The sequence below is a fragment of the Ctenopharyngodon idella genome, chromosome 17 (assembly GCF_019924925.1).
Source record: "Ctenopharyngodon idella isolate HZGC_01 chromosome 17, HZGC01, whole genome shotgun sequence".
NCBI classification, from domain to species: domain Eukaryota; kingdom Metazoa; phylum Chordata; class Actinopteri; order Cypriniformes; family Xenocyprididae; genus Ctenopharyngodon; species Ctenopharyngodon idella.
The window spans coordinates 22,183,894-22,205,756 of record NC_067236.1 but is presented as its reverse complement, the minus strand read 5'-3'; the positions used below and the strand labels follow the sequence as shown (position 1 = coordinate 22,205,756).

Below are 21,863 nucleotides of genomic sequence, written 5' to 3'. Positions count from 1 at the left end.
TCTGCCAAATCCTCCATGAGATCATGCAATCCGGTTGTTTCTGTTATAAGCATTCATGCAGATGGAAACCAATTATGTAATTTTGTCCAGGACATTGAGATAGATAAACAAGATTCATCTTAGCTAAATATGCACAAACAAACAGAGTAACAAAAACAAATGTCATTTTATGCATTCAAATGAAAGGGTAGGCCTACGTTTCACAGAGCCGTATTTAGCTATGCGTGCATATGAAAACTACAAATGTCAGAACAAACTTTTACTGAAAAACCAAAACCATTTGTCTTGACAATGAAATGTTGAGAACACATAAACACCACCTGCAAACTGACCAGAGCCACCAATCACATCCACCACATACTGAGGTTTGTTGATGCAATGATGAGAAACATCCCGGAGGTGTGTTGACTGTTGCTGCGGTACAGTGCAGATTCTGAGCTGTAGGTAAAGAACCGACTGATGTATTTCAAAGTGCGCACCAGGGGATTATGGGAGAGACAAACGAGAACAGTGTGAGGTGGTTTCGTGCACATTCTCACTCCCTTTTCCTCCCACTTGGAAGAGATGCAGAGAGAATATGGCCAACATAATCTCTGTAGAGAGAAGATTGTAGTTTTTTTACAATCTAAGAGAACATATGGAAGCAATCAGAGATCAGAGGGGATCAGTTTTATCTTATAGAAGGGCACACAAAGGACTGGATCTGCACAATCTGCAACGCAAGCTTCAGGTAAAGTGTGTTCAGAGGAAATTCCAGCAGGCCATTTGTAACAGATTTGATAGGTTTGTTCATTAATCAATGGAAAGCCTACGAATCTTGATCCCCATGGAGCATGTTAAAAAAGACAGCAATACAAGAGAGATGTTTACTGGCGTAAGATTTAGTGGCTCTGTAATTTTGTGTAAAGTTGTGGAATCACGTTTGAAGTGTATGGAGGAAGAGCTGCTTTATATAAAACTTGATACAGATCCACTTAACAGATGTTTGATGAATCTCCTGACTGGATGAATCTCACAAAAATGTGTCCAGGTTCAACACTCTCATGGCAATTCATAACTATTTTGCAATTTGACGAATTGGTGGACGTTTTCGTACAAATCAAATCATACAAATTCCTATGAAATCACATAAAACAGTCATGTTTTGTCATGAAATCAGGTTGGCAGGATCACATTTTACTCAAGCCACTAAGATTATTTATTTACCAGTAATTTTTCACCTTGTGGGGACATTTTTTGGTCCCCATGAGGAAAACAGCTTATAAATCATACAAAATTATGATTTTTGAAAATGTAAAAATGCATAAAGTTTTCTGTGACGGGTAGGTTTAGGGATAGGTGATAGAGTACACAGTTTGCACAGTATAAAAACACTGTATATGCAAAGTCCCCATAAAACATGGAAATCAAACGTGCACATTTTGTGGTCGTAGAGTAGGCCTATAACCTCTCTTAGTAATTAACTTAATAGACACATTGTGTCTTGGGGAAAATTCTCAGAAGGTAGTGGACCAGAGGCAAAGTCTTACAGTTAAATTCCCATTTATATTTACAACTAGGCCTACAATTACAGTGTAATTTGCACCGGATACCATCTTGTTTTACTACTTTCTTAATAGAAGGACCGTGTAAAAGACAATGGGAGGCTGCCTGCAGGGACTTACTGACTTCTCTGTTATTTAAAGAGCCAGGATAGCTCAATCGGTAGAGCATTGGACTTTTAATCTGATTGTTTAGGGTTCAAGTCCCTGTTCCCTTGAGCAATCTACCCAGCCCTGCTTGGCTGTAAATTTCAAAAAACAAATAAACACGGCTGTGAGGGTGTTTTTAATACAATGGTTGAGGAAGTGATGGCAAATTTGACATCTTTCTCTCTTTTGAGAGAAAGCCATTTACACGACACCATTTTCGACTAAAAACAGAAAACTTTTTATGCGTTTTGGCCGTTCATTTACACATCAACGGCACTTTTGAAAACGTGTTTTAAAGTGCAAGTTTTTGAAAACGAGACTGTTATCATCTCCGTATAAACTACAAAAAACAAGAATTGGTGAAAACGGTGACGTCATGCGCATTTGTATTACATGTTCAGTCTATAGGCGTGTATTGTTTTTTTTACAAAGTGACATCGCCAACCAGTGTTGCCAAGTCCGCGGAATTGGGCTACTTTACACTGTTGCCGCGTTTTGTTTTCATGTCCGTGGGCTGAAGTGACCTCAAATAACATGATATTTAGCCACCCGGAACGCGATTTTTACCGTGGGACGCCCCCTGAAATGTGATTGGGCTATTGGGCGGGTTTTGTTGTGAAAACTTTGCAACCCTGTCGCCAACTACTGGCCTGGCAGCGTTTTTATATAATATAATATAATACAGCATTTTTAATAGTTTTCGAGGGTCTGTGTGAATGGGGATCGTTTTGGCAACTCTCGTCTGTACACGAAAAACACAACGGAAAAGCTTTTCCATTTTTAGTACATCGTTGTCATGTAAACGTACCCTAAATCTCTTTATTTTTTCTCTCTTTTGGAAAGTCGTGGAAACGCTACACTGAAACAAAAGGTAACATCTAAACTAACTGGCTTAATTGACCGTTCGCAAAGACACGCCCCCTTTAGTTACTGTTGCTACGTCCGACAAGCCATGGCGCTTTCACGCCACACATCATGTTCTCACGCAGTGAAAAATACATCGCGGCGCAAAGAGGACACTGACAACAAGACAGAGCAGGTTACTTTTGATATGAAACAAAGTCTCAAATTTCAAATTTTGTAATTTTTAAAGAAATTTAAACAAATACCGTTTTGTGGCTCTTTAATGTGTTGTGACAGATCGCTGTAGCGCCTCAGTTCAAGCAGCTTGTGATCTCTTTCTACTAGTTTATAGTATCAAATAAACATGAATGAACATCTGAAGGTATGTTGTTTCAACCGCGGAAAGACGTCCGTATACACCATTTTTCAAGTTCAAGTCCACCGACATTAATCTACTACCTGACTGGATTTGGCGTTATGATTGGTTAGCTCGCCTGTCAGTCAAACTCCTGGTGAAGGGTCAATTCAAGTCAAAAATATTATTTAACATCACTAAACAAACCTCTATGTATTAATTTATACCAACAATACCAATTTTTATGGGTTAAATCAGGTCGAAATAGCTCTTTAATGATTGCAGGTTACCACTTTTTTTTTTTACAGATTATCATGGATTTTTTTCTTTTGCTATTTGAGCAAATGGAAATAAATATATATATATTGTTATATCATTCACCACTATAAAAGTTTACCCAACTATGACAACTTCTGCTTCTGAGAAAACCATGGAATCATTCATTGTGGAATAATATCCACAGTTTTGCTTAATATTTTTTAAAAATAGTATGTAGTGTATACTGTGCAGTATTCTGTAAGAAGTATCCTATTTCAAACATAGTCAAGCACTCAACGGTTATTATCACATCTGGCCGCTGGGATTTTGCAGGAAGCTTGTCCTGTTTGCTAATCAACACAGTAACAAAGACAGATGTGCAGTCGCTCACACCTCACAGGTGCTTGTAGCTTCCCGTCTCTCACTCCACTCTTATTAGTACACACCGTCTTACTCATTAAACATGATGAGAAATGTGCAGCTCATCGCAGCAGATTGCTTCCAGTCTTGCTTCGCCGTTTGTGAGGAAAGAACAGTGAGTGAGTGAGGGTGGATACAATAAGATTGGACTGAAGGGACAGAACATTTAATTCAACAAGTATTATGTAGTGCCAGAAGAGACGAGGACCAGATTCAACATCAAACCACAGCTTCTCCCTCATGTCACATTCTGGCAGGGCTGTCTGCTATCAGTAGAGCTCTGTTGTACTTTCTTGGACAAATTTATGCGCTTGAAAGATTTATTTGGAAAACTTTTTGGAAAATTCATTCTATGTTTAATGGTGTGCTGTTGCTTTAGTTGCAGTTTCTCTGAGCTCTGCACAATAAAACTAATCACATATGCCTTGAATCATTAAGATTTAACTGCATAACTTCTCATGATCCCCACAAAAAATCATTAGAATTTTCTTAATATCTCTTATGCTCTAATATCATTTTATTACTCAAACAAATATTAAACTCTGATCTAAACACTGCTTCAGGAAGCTTCAGAGCATAATGAATCAGCGGTTCGGAGCGCCAAAGTCACGTGATTTCAGCAGTTTGGCGGTTTGCCACGCGATCCGAATCATGATTCGATCCGCTGATTCATTATGCTCTGAAGCTTCCTGAAGCAGTGTTTTGAAATCGGCCATCACTAAATAAGTCATTATTTTGTTTTTTTGGCTCACCAAAAATATTCTCGTTGCTTTTTAATATTAATATTGAACCACTGTACTCACATGAACTGATTTAAATATGTTTTTAGTACCTTTATGGATCTTGAGAGAGGAAATGTCATTGCTCCCTATGTAGGCCTCACGGAGCCATCGGATTTAAACAAAAATATCTCAATTTGTGTTCCGAAGGGTGAGTAATAAATTACATTATTTTCATTTTTGGGTGAACTAAACCTTTAAGGGAAATAGTCCAACAGGTTTCATATGTTCTTTGGGTAAAAAAATATGTAGTTAAGACATTTGCAGGGAAATGCTTTGTAAAAAGGTCCATTTGAGAAACCTAAAATAAGTAGTGCAGTGGTAAAAATGTCATTTTAATGTCATTTTGCTGGAAACGGTACCATTACTTGTACCATATAGTTGGCTACAAACTTTATATGAATTCCGTAACTAAAAACACATAAAACTACAGTGTTATTCTTGGGCATATGTAATAATCCGCTTTGGTCCAGAGCATTGTACTTCTTGCCCATTAACATCACTTTCACAGAAGGGAACTTATGAAAATATCCTGTCATAAAACCGTTGAAGGAAAGTGTGCTGATGTTGTAACCCTGGTGAGTGAAGAAAGTGACAGTGTTATCTTTTAAACAAGAGGACGAGGACATGCAAATTTAGATTGATTGGCAGTTTCTCTATTTGAGTATTTGAGCTCCACAGCAGTTTCAGTTCTGTTATTACATTTAAAAAATCTGAAATATCCTTCCTGTTGCAAGCGTGCGGGGATGGAACCTGCACAGCTGCGTGATCTCAATTATATTGCTATAAAAATAGATGCATTTCAGCATGTGTGCGCTCAATACTTCTTTCTCTGAAAAATATTTTAAATAGCAATGCGGGGAACAACCCTTTCCATCCGTCTCATTCTGTCACTCCACATCTCAGCATGATAAAGGATCGTTGTTCAGTGCTAAAGAGAGACATGCTGAGCCTTGGCCAAGTCACTGTTGGGTCTTGTTTGTGTCTGTTACCATAGCGACCGCTGTCCTATGACCCGCCAGGAGCCGTTCTATGTTGGATGGTGGGAAGGAGTTGAAGGGGTGTAGGCGCACCAGTCAAACAGTCACAGAGTGGAAGTGACACTCCCTTTTGAGTCAATCACCTCGAAATGTATGTGGGATTCAGCATGTGTTCATTCTGGTATGTTACCATATAAGGGTATTCTAAATAAAGTTGCTTAAATCAGTAGTTACAGATTAACCTCTCTGGCAGGTTGTTTTCTGGTCGGCCGTGATTTGGAAGCGGCTGTGCTCTGAGGCGTTACTCTAAATTAACACTGCCTACTCGCATGCATCTGTTTCCTGTTTCTGGAAGAGTGCCAGTGATGATTAGCTTTTCATTATAAAGCTCAACATCTGTTGGCTTCAGCTTCTCTCAAAGTGGAAATTGCTCTGTTAATGAGCCCTCTTGTATTTTCATATATGGTGGGGTACAGGGTGCAATATTAACACTCGCCGAGTGCCAAATAAAAAAAAAAAATGTGCCAGTTGGCCGGTAACCAGTGCTTTTCTTCTTCTCCACATGAAATATTTATCACATTAAGCTTCTAAAATGAAAGCATAAGTAATAATATGATGTGTCACCTCATATATGATGCTATTAGGGACACAAACTTGTGCTGTTTGTCACAAATGTGTAGGAAACAATCATTAGCTGCGTTTATATGGACCCTAATAATAGGTCAGTCATGGGGTAGTAGCACAGTCGGAATAAATGGAATGAATTGGACAAATCCGACTGAAATTTAATTTGGATTGTAAGGCATGGTTTAACCCTTGTGCTGTGTTGAAAACCCTATCACACTCGTCAAAAATGACCGGCCTGCAGAAAAAAATAACTTATAAATCACTTGTTATGCTATTTTATTACGAAATAATGGATTCAGTCTTTTTGTCAACTTGTTTTCTTTAAATTAGAATAGGTTTTTTATTTATTTTTGAAACTGATTGATCGTAGGCCTCACTGATCTGAGCCTCACTGATTTGAGGATAAAGTTCATCTCTGTGTAAAAGAAAGCCTGTAATACTCAAAATTGTTTGTTTGTGTACATGAATGTGTGTGTGGATGCATGAGTATGCAGAGGTCTGAGGCCTTTAATTTTGCTCGCCCACATGTATATATGTGAACATGAACATGATGAACATGCTCCTGAACACTAATTGTTTCTCTGACTTTCAATTCCCCCATTCATTTTCAATGGGTGGTCATTTTTGACCAATATAAGCTCAGATCAATGAGGCCTACAATCAGTCAGTTTCAAAAATAAATATAAAACCTGTCCTAATTTAAAGAAAACAAGCTGACAAAAAGATTGAATCCAATATTTGGTGATAAAATAGCATAACAAGTGATTTATAAACTATTTTTGTAGGCTGGTCATTTTTGACTGGGAACACCACAAGTGTGACTTTATGGCTTTTTGTAATAAATAAAAACCAAAATAAAAACATTTCAAAACAAATTTCCTGCTTAAATATTAAAGCACACTAGTGTGATAAACAGTGCAAATTTTTTTCATATTGTTTATAAAATTGACAAAATTATCCACAAAAAAAAAAACACTTTTTTCACTCAAAAACTGAGGTACATAAGCTCAGATAAATAAAGCCTACGATCAATCAATTCCAAAAATAAATATAAAACCTGTCCTAATTGAAAGAAAACAAGCTGACAAAAAGATTGAATCCAATATTTAGTGATAATGTAGCATAATGAGAGATTTGTAAGCAATTTTTTGTAGGCCGGTCATTTATGACCGAGAACACCATAATTGTTACAATGTGGGGGGAAAAAAACACAAAAAAATTACAAAAATTATCAAAAAAAATTTGGGAAGTTGTTAGACTTCTGGGTAAGTAAAGTCAGTAAATTTTAGTCCAGTGTGATAACATTAACTAGCTTTTTCAGGTACGGGAAAATTCTTTTCAGGTCAAAATGACCCGAACACAACATTAGGGTTAAACCTTTTCTAATCCGCTCCATAGGACATTTAATCACTTGAAAACCAAAACTGGAATGTTCTGTGTATGTGCAATGATGTAGAAACGGTGTAAAGATGCACGGAACGAGCTGTTGTTGTTGAACATGGGCTGCATCCGAAATCGCATACTTCCCTACTAACTAGTGGTGTTGTCAAAAGTATCGACTTCAGTGCCAATTTGGTACTGAAAATTTTAAAATGTGACGATACTAGCATTTCCCCCTAGCATTTTGAGCGCTGTTGAGCGGATTCTTAAACACCTCTGATTGGCCATTGTGTTCACATGCTCAACAGATATGTCTGTGATTGGCTACCATGATCAATGCTTCAAAAACTTGTTGTAAATAGACATCAATGACACATTTTTCACCTTACACAGATACACACGGGAGCGCTTGAAAGCAGGCGTCTATCAGCAGATCCGTCTATCAGCGGATCTATTAGGGATCCACCTGCTTTCAAACATGTTTTTGAAGCGTTGATCACTGTAGCCAATCACAGACATATCTGTTGAGTCTGTGAAAACAATGGCCAATCAGAAGAACCTGCTCAACAGCGCTCAAAGAAAGGGAGAAATCACATTTTTAAAATTTCAGTACCAACTTGGTACGGAAGTCAGTACTTTTGACGAAAAATAGTATGTAACAAAAGAAGTATGTCCGAATTCACAGTACTTATAGAAGAGTTGGCAAAAAGTACTTTTTTAGTGCTTGCAAAGTAAGCACTTATTCAAAATAAGTGTGTGATTTCGGACGCAGCCAAAGTGTCATAAATGACCATCGTGTCAATCTAATATTCTCCTTCCACTCATCGAATGTAAAGTGGTGCAGGACAGTGTTGTCCCACCAGTCCTTGCTTTGGACTCTCATCCACAGATGTGAGAAGAGTCTCGCTGCAACTTGTGGTGGACATCCAACTCGGCCCACATCCAAGTGTGACATCAGAAGCTACGCCCATGCCGCCCTGCAGCTGATTCTTAAGATTTTATTGGTCATGTCAATCACAGTACTGATTGCTTACACCAAACACTGATCACTGTAACCTTAACCAATGAAATTAGCTGCGGGGCAGGATTTCTGGTGAAGTGGTTTGGGGAAAAAAAAATTGTGTGTCATCATTAACTTTGAAACAGGAAGAAGCATTGAGCAGACTAATTATTTTTCATTGACCACACTGAGACCCACCTAAAACCTACTCTTATGCCTGAAACACATTCAAAACCTACCATTACTAAAATCCCCTTCAACGGAAACCTACATGCAACAAATCGGGTTTCTGGGGCAGGATGGGGAGTCACAAGGTGATGTATTTGGCACGGGCGTGGCTTCTGATGTCACATTTTGATGTGGGCGGGGTTGGATTTCCACTGCAGGATACAGCAGACCTACTTCTTTTACTGCATGATTAATATAAGCAGCGTGGCATAAGCTTTGTGTACTTGATGTCTCCTAATTAGGACCTTTTTAAAACAAAGAAAATAAGCAGTGGTAGGAGGCAGTGTTAATTTCGTTAACGAAAACTATTACGAAAAATGTTCGTTGACGACCTTTTTCCCATGACTAAGACTAGATGATGATAGAGACAACACCAATGTCATTAAACGATAACTGTGACTAAATCAACATGTGCAATATCGTTGACGAAAAAAGACGAGACTGAAATGTGACTAAAAGACTAAAAACTTTACCAAAATCACTCTTTTGAAATCACTTTTTGTTTTTGGTGAATTAAGGAGACAAAACATTACAGACTGTTTTACGAGCGTTCATGCTTATGGTTGCCAGATTTCCAGAATTTAAACCCCCAATCAGAGCTTTTCTGTTAAAAGAACACGTTTTACTTAATCTTTGCAATCTGGCAATGATTCAATTACCTATTTATAAATACAGCCACTTGCTTTGATACTGAAAGAATGAATGACTTGATGATTCACTCATAAAAACAGTGACTTACCGCCACCTACTGGCGGTTTTAATGTAATATTTAAAAGTATCACTTCGTTTTTATTATCATTGTATTTATTGATTTTTTAAAAATTTATTTAAAGTATTATTTATTTTATAAAGGTATTTATAGAGGTAAAAAAATGCACTGAAAAAATCGATTTAAGAGGGCAGATATTGTCCCTTAATGGAAAAGGTGTAACTGCAGTCTAAGTGGGAAAGAAAGGGTATGCAGAAGGATGTTAAATCCCTCAGGGGGTACGACACGCTAAAAAGTTTGAGAACCACTGAAAAGGGATATGTAGAATTGCACAAGTGCTACTACTAAAAGTGCAATGTCACCTTGTACAGCCTGTTACCTTGATTCAAATTTTTCATAAGCTTAAATGAATTGATCTAAAGAGAAAAATCAAATACACTATCAAAATGAATGTTGGTAACTGTAGTTTGACTAATGACTAAAACTTGACGAAAATGCAATATACATGCAATAACTAAATGCATATATCAACCTGATCACTTTATTTAGCTTTCGTGCACTAAGTTTGGATTCATCAATCGGAATAATTTCCAACAAAAGGTGTCCATGTAAACATAGCTGTTGTAAAAGTGATAATAAAAATAAAAAACAATGCAAAATTTTGTTTCATGTCTGGACAAATATATTTATAGTATATTTTATCATTTCATTTGAGGAAAAAGAATGTGAGGGACAAGTAGAGGTTTAAAACATACATTTAATGTATATAATGTTCAGTTTAATTTTAAAGGGGTCTTTATTGACTAGTGCCCCCAGTGGAACATCACTGTGTGCTGCTATAGCAGACAACATTTTAAAAACAAATTAGTACTTTCTGAAACATGGCATGGTTTGGTCATTTCGACTTTGGTTTAACAATAGGTGGATAAAAAACAAAAATCAAGCTCTTCTAAAAACAAGCTTATAGATTGAGAAAACCCTGTAAATGGAAAAGAAGAGTACAGTTAGTGCATGTTACATCATCTACTTTAAGTATAGGTAAAATTTATCCATTTTATTTTGGTAAACTCACCTGTGCAATTGCCTATTTGAATGTGTGGCTCTCAGTGCCGCCACGTCCAAAACCTGGGGGCAAAAAGAGAAAAATTATTAAATATAATAATAAGGATGCATGATCTTACCAGGCTAATCGGTTAACATGCTAATTAAAAAAACTCTGTATAAGTAGCAGGAAGACATTTGCATTAAGTAAAACTGGATAATTCAAGACATTTGAATAACTTCCTGTGATGAGAGAGATTTTATAGTGGTCAAATACTGTCCCACAGCAGTTCCATGTGTTTATGAGGTGAAGCACTTGTGTATATCATGTGATACTCTAGTTGAGCAGTAACCCTATCCAGCACAGTAAAAGATAGCATCAAAACAGAGCATTGTAGAAACTCACCTTTAGGTCCAAAGAGTGCAGAGTAACATGGGTTGTTACAATAGGGCTTCCCCTCATGCTGTGAGGTGAAACACATTAGTCAGTACATTAATGGACTTGAACGGGGGTCATTATGCAAGACCTTCCTCAAGACATAATACTCTGACAGCCTAACCCCTGAAGTGTTTATGTAAGGTAAAAGTATGCCAAAAGTTATCTGGACTCCATTAAGTCTGCCTGGAACATTAATCTGTCCCAGTGAGAGGTTGGCAGTCCATGTGTAATTCTGCTACTGACTTACCTCTGCGTGTGAGCCAGCCGACAGGGTCTTGTTGCATTTCTCACACTTCAGACAGGGTCTATGCCAGTCTTTGCCAAGTGATGACACTCTCTCCGCTGAAACATCAAATGATAAACATCATTAATTCATGAAACCACATAAAAATAGTCCAGCATGGATTGATTTCAGTGCACATTATTCACAAAATTGACCAGTTTTTTATGCATTTTGTTGATGCTTTTATCCAAAGTATTCATATTAAGGTATATATTTTACCAGTTCCCAGGGAATTAAATGGCTTTTAAGGTACCAACCCCTTCCTCCTTCCTCCAAAATGTCAATTATTTAATAAATATTTAAAGGCATGGTTCACCCAAAAACGCACATTCTATTTTCATTTACTCACCCTTATGTTGTTCAAAACCTCTGTGACTTACTTGCATCGAACACAAAAGATAACTTTTTTGTCATATAATCACTGAAAGTCAATGCAGTTCAGTGCAGTTTTGGACCCCATTGACTTTCATTGTATGGACAAAAACAGTTCAACGCTCTTCAAAAGATCTTTTTTTATTTTCTGAAGAAGAAAGAAAGCCATACAGGTTTGGAACAACGTAAGGGTGAATAAGAAAATTAATGAATTAAAATAAATAATTAAATATATCGGTTAAGAATTGGCATCATCAGTGGGAAACAAAGCTTTATTTTGTTTTTATTAGCTTGTTTTTATTCAATGCCTTTTTTCGCATCACATATTTCAGTAATCATCATAAATTAGGTATCATTCGAAAGCTTAAAAACTCAGCATTCATCCTGTGAAATTGGACAATGCTTTACCATGGAAACAGTACTTTAAATTATTTTAGCGGCTCCTCCCCCTAGTGGGCGTTGTCATGTTTTATATTACAAAGTTTATTTTAACTACTTCATAGACAAAACTTATCTAATCTTGACAAAATGCATATTGTTGGAAAGGTCTGAATCTCAAGCTTCCATATTTGTTGTCTTATTTTGTGATAGAAGTGATGTTTCGACAGAAATGTATTAATTTGTTACAGGAGAATGCATCCAAAAAAAAATTCAATGGAATGTGGGTGACACCCGGTGGCTTTTTTTTGGTACAACGCCTAAACAAAATCTCATGTGAACTTTAATTTTTGTGATATCAACTTCAAATTTGGAACACAACTTGGTTAGATATAAGGCTTTGATTTTATATTAATTTTAGAGTAAAAATATATTTTTTTAAATTTATATTTTATATAAAATAAACAGTTTTTAGTACAGTCCGTTTCATTTACAGTAAATTTAAACTTCTATAACTGCTTTCAGTGTCTTCTTTAAAACTTAGGTCTATATTCCAATTCTTGAATTACAATGATTTAAGTTTGAATAGTGCATTTTCACATCTCTGACAGTTAAGGGGTTAACATGTTTAAATCCATTTAGATTAATTCCAAAGATTTCCTCTGAAAAAGTCAATGCAGAAAATGCCTAAAAAGAAATGTTTGTTTCCATCTGGGCCAGTTTAGGATCTCATCAACAACTTGAAAGAATCTAAATGATCACTCATTAGCCTTAAAGTTGTTTTAATAAAAGAGCCAGGGGAACAGAAAGTCAATCAGACATGAGAAAATGAGCTGATCTGCAGCCATTATGTAGTTCAATTAAAGTCGTGATGAGGTTTTAATGTCAACAGAGCTCAAGCTCAAGTCTGGCAGTCCAGCACGCTACAAGTCTTGTCAGATTATGGTGTTCTCGACTCAAAGCAGATAAAGTCATGACAGCGAGAACATGGGTGGGTGTGGATGCTGTATGCAGGACACTCCCAAAGGAATTCATTCCTCCCTTTCTTTTTAAAAGGGCCATAAAGAAGTCTTTATCTACAGCCCTCAGCAGAAAGATTTCTCCAAACAACCCTCATGATGAACATCGTAAAAGAAGTGGGAAGGGAAGACAAAGTCATGCATGCTCAGGCGTCTCCATTATGGGGCGGTGCAAGATCGTGCTTTTAACGAGGAAGGTTTTGGGCAAGCGTCTACATCTCATGGACGCCAAAAACTGTCTAAAACCATGACCACTTTGAAAGATGTCAGATTTATGGCTTCAAAAGAAGAGATTCGTTTGAGCTTTTTGGCATGCAGAAACCAAAGGATGGACAAAGAGTAGATTAACAGTTCCCATCTGTGAAAAATGTGATGAGGTGATGGCAGAGACCCCAGATGCCAAGTAATGCTTCATCCTTTGTGTTGTAGAAGGCAGAGTGTTGAAGGATAACACATACTTCCCATTGTTGCTATAATTGTGTACAACAGCTGTAATAAGAGTCATACTCATCCCAGCTCAGGCAGTTAGTCACACTACGGCGGTCGACACAGGAAGATCTTTTGTTTAGTACTGGACTGTGAACACATGATCCAGACATACTGGGAGAGTTGGATGCAGAATCAATGGTCCATGTGAGAAAGAACATTTTGAAAGGACAAACAGGGCAGAAAGGAATTCACCAGGATGGGTTTGTGCCCTTGCAGTGCTGCCAAGAAATAGTCTGGTCATCTGAGCCACACCTAAGACAGCAATTACTTAACTTCCCTCAGTCAAATACACAGAGGACACACTAATCTCTCTCTGTTAATGCTCTTTATCAATGCAAAGTGTCCTAGACTGGGTGTAAAGTCTACAACACAGAGATTTGTAATCTGCAGCTGAATTACTGCTGTCTTTATTCTGCGTAGCAACTGTTTTCCATAACAAACAATAGAGACTCTTGCTGGGTTTCCATTGCAGATTTGCATGAAACATTTGCGATGTTTGCTAAATGTCGATAAAAATCAATTGCGAAATGACGGCATTTCCATTAACCGATGTTAAGCGACTAAAGCGGGATTTTTTTTCCTCTTGCGATAAGTCATTTAAAAAAATCATGGCAACGGATGTTAGTAGGTTTAAGTATATCGCAGCCAATGCACTAGCCATTAATTTTAATCGAAGGAGATTCAGGCGTGTTATCCAAGCATTAATGGCAAGGAAATGAGGTGTTTCTGGGTGTTTCTCCCTTGATAAATTGTGGCATTTCTTTGTTGTTTAGAATCCAGAATTCTCGTAATTCTTTTGTCTTTTACGAGTTTAATTAGGGATGCACCGATAGAAAAAATTTTGGCCGATAACTCTTTATATTTAAAAACCGATAACCGATATATTGGCCAATAACTCTTTATATTTGAAAAACGATAACCGATATATTGGCCGATAACTCTTTATATTTGAAAACCGATAACCGATATATTGGCCGATAACTCTTATATTTGAAAACCGATAACCGATATATTGGCCGATAAATCTAAATCTAAATCCAAATTTTTATATAATTTTTGAGAGCCTGATTACAAAAACAAAAGTCTCACTATTAAAAGCCATGCCCCAAGCACACAATTATAATGTTCTCACTATAATTTTATGTAGCTTATATGACAGACTTGCGTTGAGAATACTTAACCGTATTTTTCCTTTTTAAGTGATTTCAGTCATATTTCAGGCAATTCAAAACCATCATTGTGGACAGTGCACATCTGAAGTGTTTCAGCTGAAGAAAATAATCCATTATTTATGGGCTTTAATATATCGGCCATATTTTCTTATCGGGCCGATAACGATAACATTAAAAATGAACATATATCGGCCGATACCGATATTGTGGCCGATATATGCATCCCTAAGTTTAATAAAGAACTCTGTCTCGTCTTCTGTCCAAACATATCGCGCCATCTTTAAAGACTTTTACGTACGCCAGGTGACCTGTAAATGCGAAAAACTGTTTCCATTGCAGTTTTTGCGAAATATTGCCTGAAAAACCACCTCATGTGAGTTTTGGGAGTTTTTGCAAAATTGACGTGTTTCCATTGGGCATATTTTCAATTCGCAATTTCAATTTGCGCAATTTGAAGGGTAATGGAAACACAGCTAGTGTTACTCATGCTCATGCAAAGAGCAGGTAATTGAAAAAAAAAGAACAATAGTAGTAATAATAATGTTAATAATAATAATAATAATAACAATTATTATTATTAACATTTATCATTATTAATATTATAATTTAATATTGTATTTATTTTTTCAATTACTTGCTCTTATTAATATCTAAATAATAATAATAATAATAAATATTAAAATACAAATATAAGAAAGTTTTTATGTCTTAGAATAAACATTTCAGAGTAGCTAATCCCAATGTTAATATATTTCCACTCAGACTTTAAACTTTCAAAACATTGCTCTGTTTGTTTGAGCTTCACGACCAGCCCGACAGAGCAACACTGTCTCAAACCAGTGGTGTGATTCTGGGGGCGGGACTATCTGTTTGACTGACCAATAGGGGAAGTTTGAGGGGAGTGTTTGATGTTGATAAAAGTACACACTTTACCTATAAACCTGTTGCAACTGCAAGTATTGTAATTAAAACAAACAAATCTCTGAAAGCGAACCACAAAAATTAGACTGAATTAGTCTCGCCAGTGCCTTTGAATTATGGCATACTTGTGCATATATATATATATAAAACTGAAATTACACTTCAGAACACCCACTTTTTATTTGCAGTTATGGCAAAGCTGTAAAATAGTTATTTTGATTATGCTGGTATCTAATCTTATATCTTCATGGTGGATTTTTCTCTGAGAGGCTGCGGTTGTTAAATTGCTTCCATACGAACATTAAATAAGTCGGAGTGGAGGAAGACCAGCACCAGCCACATGAGGCTGTTTTGTGTGATGGTTACAAAAAGTTACAGGTTTAGAAATGAACAGGATGGATGATGGTGTGTGATGCGGTACGAGGGCTTTATTTTTATCATTACTTCAGAGAAACTGTACATGCAAATTATATAAATAACACATGAAAAGATAGACTAAAAAAAAAGACTTTGTGTTTTAAAGTGACTGAAAACATCTGTAACTCCACTGCTGGATTATTGAAACCCACCAAAAACAGCCTGGTATGTTTCTTTTGGCTAAAAATGTACAGTAAATTAGCAAAGAAGAAAAAAAAAAGAGGATGGTCAATTAACTGAAAGGACAAAACCCAAGGAATTTGAGAGTCTCAGTGGAGAAGCTTGGCATGCTCAGAAACTTCAGAAATATACACAAATTCATTTGCATTTTCTATACATTCTTTAACACAACCAGGAATACATATCTGATTACTGGATGAATCTGAGCCAAATAGTAAAGTTCTTTAAAACATTATCTTGTTGCCTTCATGCTACAGAAAATATTCAAATAGTTTGTTTGAATACACAATGCAAAAAGGTTACTTTACAATGTAAATCAGCATCTGACATTATCAATTGCATAATTAGCATTGGCTGTGCTGACTCCTCTCTGGTATTAATGTTATTATCATTTAATGAAATATAAATAATAATGTAAATTACACATTCATACTATGATATATTTTCTGTTTTTCAAAACTATTTTAAGATTTAGTCTACCCACCCTACAGCAACACCCAGGTGAAAAAAAAAGTACACTTCTATAATGTACTTAAAGTGCTCTATTTTCGCGCACTAATTTTGTACTTATTATACTAAAAATTGTTCTTTAGTACTTCTTCAGATAATCTTAAGAACATCTAAGTGTACTCAACTGTGCTATTTTGAGACGCCATGAAATATGAACTAAAATGTGCTTTTAATATACTATCTCTGTATTTAAAAAATATATTTAGTTACAACTTGTAGTACACTATGGGTTCAACTGTACTACAAGTGGTAACTAAATACATCAGAGATAGTATATTAAAAGCACATTTTAGTTCATATTTCATGGTGTCTCAAAATAGCACAGTGAAGAAGTACTAAAGAAGACTTTTTAGTATATTAAGTACAAAATTAGTGCACGAAAATAGAGCACTTTAAGTACATTATAGAAATGTTTTTTTTTTTTTTACCTGGGCATACAACCCGAATATGTGCAAACGTTATTTTTCTACCCTGTTTTATTGCTGCAAACATGTATGCACAGGCTATTCTGTAAACACTGTTTTAGAAAAGTTTAAAGCAGGAAATACTGTCCACATGCATCAGTTGACATGCAGCTCTCTTCCTGGTCGTGCTGTTGCATTCAAACTAGTTTACACATTCATTTAAGCACCGAAATATTTATATTAGAAATTATACAACAGCATAATAGCGTACTTTGACTTTCTTTTCATTCTTTCTCTCCATTTTTTTTTAAAGTAGCCTGTATGTAAATATGAATATTTAACGCGAGTCTTACCGAAGTACACTTCCTTCTCGCACTTTGGGCATTTAGGCATGTTTGCGGTGATTTAGTTCCTCGGAGGAGAAAGTCCTGCTTGTATAAAGTTGAGATGGAGTCCACCTGCACACAGCCACGCCTTTGGTTTGAGACTATCTACTCTGCAGCCTTATTTATAGTACTGTGGAAATAGTTTGCACACGGTGACAGAAAGAGAGAGGGAGAGAGAGGGGGAGAGCGCGTGTGTGCGCGTACACGAGAACGCGCCTTGATTCATCACATGTATGCTCCTTTTCGCGGTTTTTACTCTGTATTCTCTGTAGGCTATTTATTTGGATTTTAATTAGTTTGCTGAAAGGATACAAACAACGAAGATTCATTGTGTGTGTGAATAACTTTTATCAGATTGAGTTCTGTGCTTGTTTGAAGTAGATGGAAATATGATCCTGTACAAGGTACAAACCTTCATTCCTTTTCAGAAGAGACCATGCTGAACGACTCATTCACAATCAGACAACCATGCCTAACAGTAAAGTGCCAGACATGCTGGTCATTACTAATCTGTGTTTTTAAGATAGTTTGTAGAATGTTTGTTTTTAGACAGAATAGCCAGAGCAGTGTATCTGAACTTGCTCATTCACTATTAGTGCATTGCATAAGGAGAACTGTATGTGTATGTCTGTGAGGAGACTTTTTTGTGAATGTCTCTGTGTGTTTACATTAAGTAACATCAGTTTTTGACAGATCAAATATTTCCTGAGAGGATAGGTGTGTCTCTGCCCAACCCCTGAATTGATAAAACGCACCATGGCAACTGTTCAACATGTTTTCAAGGGCAGAGAAATACATTATTGATATATGCAGAACCACACACACACACACACATTGGGTTTCCATGTTTTATGGGTACATTCCATAGACATAATGACATAATGATTTTTATACTGTACAAACTGTATTCTATCCCCTACCCCTAAACCCCTAAGCCATGTTTTCCTCGTGGGGACCAAAAAATGTCCCCACAAGATCGCAAATTTCCGGCATTTCCCACAACTTAGGGAATACCTAAACCACACACACACAAACACAAACACATTGATGTCATTTTATGGCTGTTTAACCAGATAAAATGACATGTGACATGACACATTTTGTCTGGATCTATTCATTTAATCAAAAATATTTAAAAAATGTAATTCAACATGTTTTTGAATTAAAATTCACTTTGATATTTTGTCATAAAATGAAAAAAATGTCAGGGTGATTCAAATGTCTTGATTTTATACCAATTCAATATTTTATAGGTATGTCTTAGAAGAAAAAAAAATAATGAAGAAGGGGACCTACAGTATTATGCCCCTTTTTACAAGATGTAATATTAGTCTCTGGTGTCCCCAGAATGTGTCTGTGAAGTTTCAGCTCAAAATACCCCACAGATCATTTATTATACCAAGTAGTAAATAACCATTTTTGAATGGAAGGAAAAACATCCAAACACCCCTATCTAATTCATTCACCGCTCCTGCATGCATCGGATACTCTGCCAAAAGCTAACAAAACATCTGTTTGGTTTTGATTATGATCTCTGTTGCTATCACGCTCAGGGACATTGCAGTTCTTCTTCATCATGAAAATTTATCTGCATGTGTTTTAAAGCTATATCAGTTTAAATTTCTAATTTATGGTTTTCTGAGCGCACACACCTGAAGCACGCACACAGAAAGCTGTCTGTCAGACGGCGCGTCCTGTGAGTATCAAACTAAGTTCTCTTTCACATTTTATTGTGTTTAAATTATTAAATACACACAAGGTTGTCAAAAACACACAAAGTTCACATAAACACAGTCGGATATGTCTGTGAATGTAAACAGCAGGGACAGAAATCGCATGTGTATATTAGATCTGTGGCACTTTCCATTCAAAAACAAAACTAATCCACTGCGTCTTCGGCGGCTCAGATGGCGGGAGTAAATACGGTTATGTTCACTCTTATATCCAACCACAGAACACCTCAATCACTTATGAGACATTCTTGTCGCTACAGCTGCTCCGGCGTCGAGACAATGGCGAACAGTGTACAACTCACTCAGGGCGGGGTCTATGCTAATACGCCAGTGTCCGTCAACTGTTGTGGGCGGAGCCTGTACAAAGTAATGTCACTTTGGGTGGATTTTTATCATTATAGGGTGGTTGTGTACACACACTGCCAACACACATTTGTGTTCAAACACCATGCAAAAGTGAATTTTGCATAATAGGTCCCCTTTAATGTCGACATAAAATGGAACTTGAGATATTTTTTTTCTTTCCTATTGTGACGTATATCTGAGTGAAACGCCTTCTTCAATAAAGAAAAATGTAGGGAGGGAGTTGCGGGATTTTGTCCATTGGCAATTGACTGGATCATTGGATGGTTGTGGTTTGCTATTTCTGTGATCTCATGTGAGTGACAGGTTGTCCCACCCTCAGAAAGTAAACACGTCATCAGAGAAGAGAGGAGACGTCACTGCAAGAGGGAGGGGAAGATATTTTGATTAAACATTATGTGGGCACATGAAAAAAAAAAGATGTGGATGGATAAATCAATTATAGTAAACACTGAAATGTTCAATAAAAACAAACAAGAATTGTCTTTAACATGAAAAACAATGTGGTCACAGACTGTTGGACACCACTGTAGTATGTTTGTGCATTGAATAGAAATATATACTGGATGTATGCAGAATATGAATGGTTCACAGTGTCTGTATGTATCTGCAACCCTCTCTCTGTCTCTTCTTTCCTGTGTTTGATTTATCTTGACATCTGTACCCTCAGCTGATCCATCAGCAAGCTCCCAACTATCGTGCCACCCGTGTTTACCCAGTGATGCCTGGCCACTGTTTCATCTCAGCAGGTTCCAACTGCCAGCAAACAAACCACCCACCGTTTCATCTCTAGCAGGCCACTGTAACTGCGGTCCTGTTCACTGGGCTTTTCCCAGTGTTACACTGTGAGGTTCACCATCAAGGATTTTCCACTGATCTTCATTTCCTCCCTCTGTTGACAGTAGATCCAGCAATCCATGCCAAAAGATAATTTTTCCTGCCAGTCTCTTCCAGCTCTATTATCATTGTCTGCTTACCATCACCAGAAGCGTTATCTGATCTGAGCGCCCGCAGTTCTCGCTTCCCCTAACTGTTTATTTTTAAGTAAAGCTTTAAAGTTTGTAGATTGCTTACATTAATAGAAGTGTTTGGCTTAATATTGCTTGATCCTAGTGTTGGGGAAGCTAAAAGATAGCCTACTCATTTTTAACTAGTTCAGCCACAGTCAAACTACTCTTATGATGAAGTAGTTAGCTAAACTACCCAGATATACAGCATATGTCTCCAAGTTGTCTTTTAAGAAGCTCTTCATCTGGAAAACATAATACACGCTGGAAGACACGCTGATTCATTACGCTCCGAATCTTCCTGAAGCAGCGTTTTGAAATCGGCCATCACTATATAAGTCGTTATTTTGTTTTTTTTGGCGCACCAAAAATATTCTCGTCGCTTTATAATATTAATATTGAACCACTGTACTCACATGAACTGATTTAAATATGTTTTTAGTACCTTTATGGATCTTGAGAGAGGAAATGTCATTGCTCCCTATGTAGGCCTCACGGAGCCATCGGATTTCAACAAAAATATCTTAATTTGTGTTCCGAAGATCAACGAAGGCCTTACGAAGGTGAGTAATTAATGACAGAATTTTCATTTTTGGGTGAACTAACCCTTTAACTCCGTAAACGACGTTATGTTGAAAAGTGCTGAGCTACAGCTGCGCTACTGAAAAACATAGAAACAGAAAGTTAATAGAGTTGCTTCTTCCAGTCAGTTACAGCATCGGTCAATGGTCAAGGCATTCATACGTCTCTGAGGGAGCGCTATTGTAAGCGAATATTTGGCATTAGCAAACTGGCGTGGTTCTCTTATTAATAACTTGATTTCCTGGTGTCCTTATTCTCTCCAAAACTTCAGCATATCATATATTTGTCATAATCACAGATCGTTTTATAGTGTAGTTGTGGGAGCCTGTTGCCAGTTTGATAGATCAGGGTGTACAGATAAGTGAGAGGGAGGAGGAGTGCAGTGAAAACAAACACAGACGTCTGTGATTAGGTAATCAGGGTCTGTGGAATAACAGTTTTCTGGACTGAACTCATCACTGCTGAACATAAAGGGAGGGCTGGGAAGCAATGTGTTCTTTTTGTGAGCTGAGAACAGACAAAATGTTACAGCTTGTCATTGAGTCAAAGCTGAGGAGGAAACACACACACACACACAGATAGTCTATAGACCTTGAGGGTGATTCTTTTATTGCCCATTACTATTGCATCACATGAACGCACAGCAATAATGATGTCAATGTGAGTGGGTGGAGATGTTGCCATAGTAACTCTGTTATGGGTGCGTTTGTATTTCTCTGATTGACAGCTGAAAGATTCTTAAGTGTCTCTCAACACACGTGATTTTGAACAAAATAAAATCATGGGGACGTTATTTATCCACTACACATTATTAACGTCATTCTATTCATCTCAGGCTTACTGTACGAGCTAAAACACCTTCTGATGTACGATAATTGCAACAGTTACATGACAAAA

At 36.9% G+C, this 21,863-nt stretch overlaps 1 protein-coding gene and 1 long non-coding RNA gene across 2 annotated transcripts in view; one reads left to right on the top strand and one right to left on the bottom strand.

Annotated features, from left to right (window-relative positions):
• Positions 1 to 21,863, top strand: part of LOC127498467 (uncharacterized) — a 49,129-nt gene that overhangs the window by 1,568 nt on the left and 25,698 nt on the right. The window lies entirely within an intron of this gene.
• Positions 10,010 to 17,501, bottom strand: crip1 (cysteine-rich protein 1). The gene is made up of 5 exons (XM_051867809.1): positions 17,249 to 17,501; positions 10,998 to 11,092; positions 10,718 to 10,775; positions 10,343 to 10,395; positions 10,010 to 10,249 (listed from the first exon to the last, which is right to left on the bottom strand). The coding sequence occupies exons 1-4, from the start codon at positions 17,286 to 17,288 to the stop codon at positions 10,355 to 10,357; spliced, it is 234 nt and encodes a 77-aa protein (XP_051723769.1). The 5' UTR covers positions 17,289 to 17,501; the 3' UTR covers positions 10,010 to 10,249; positions 10,343 to 10,354.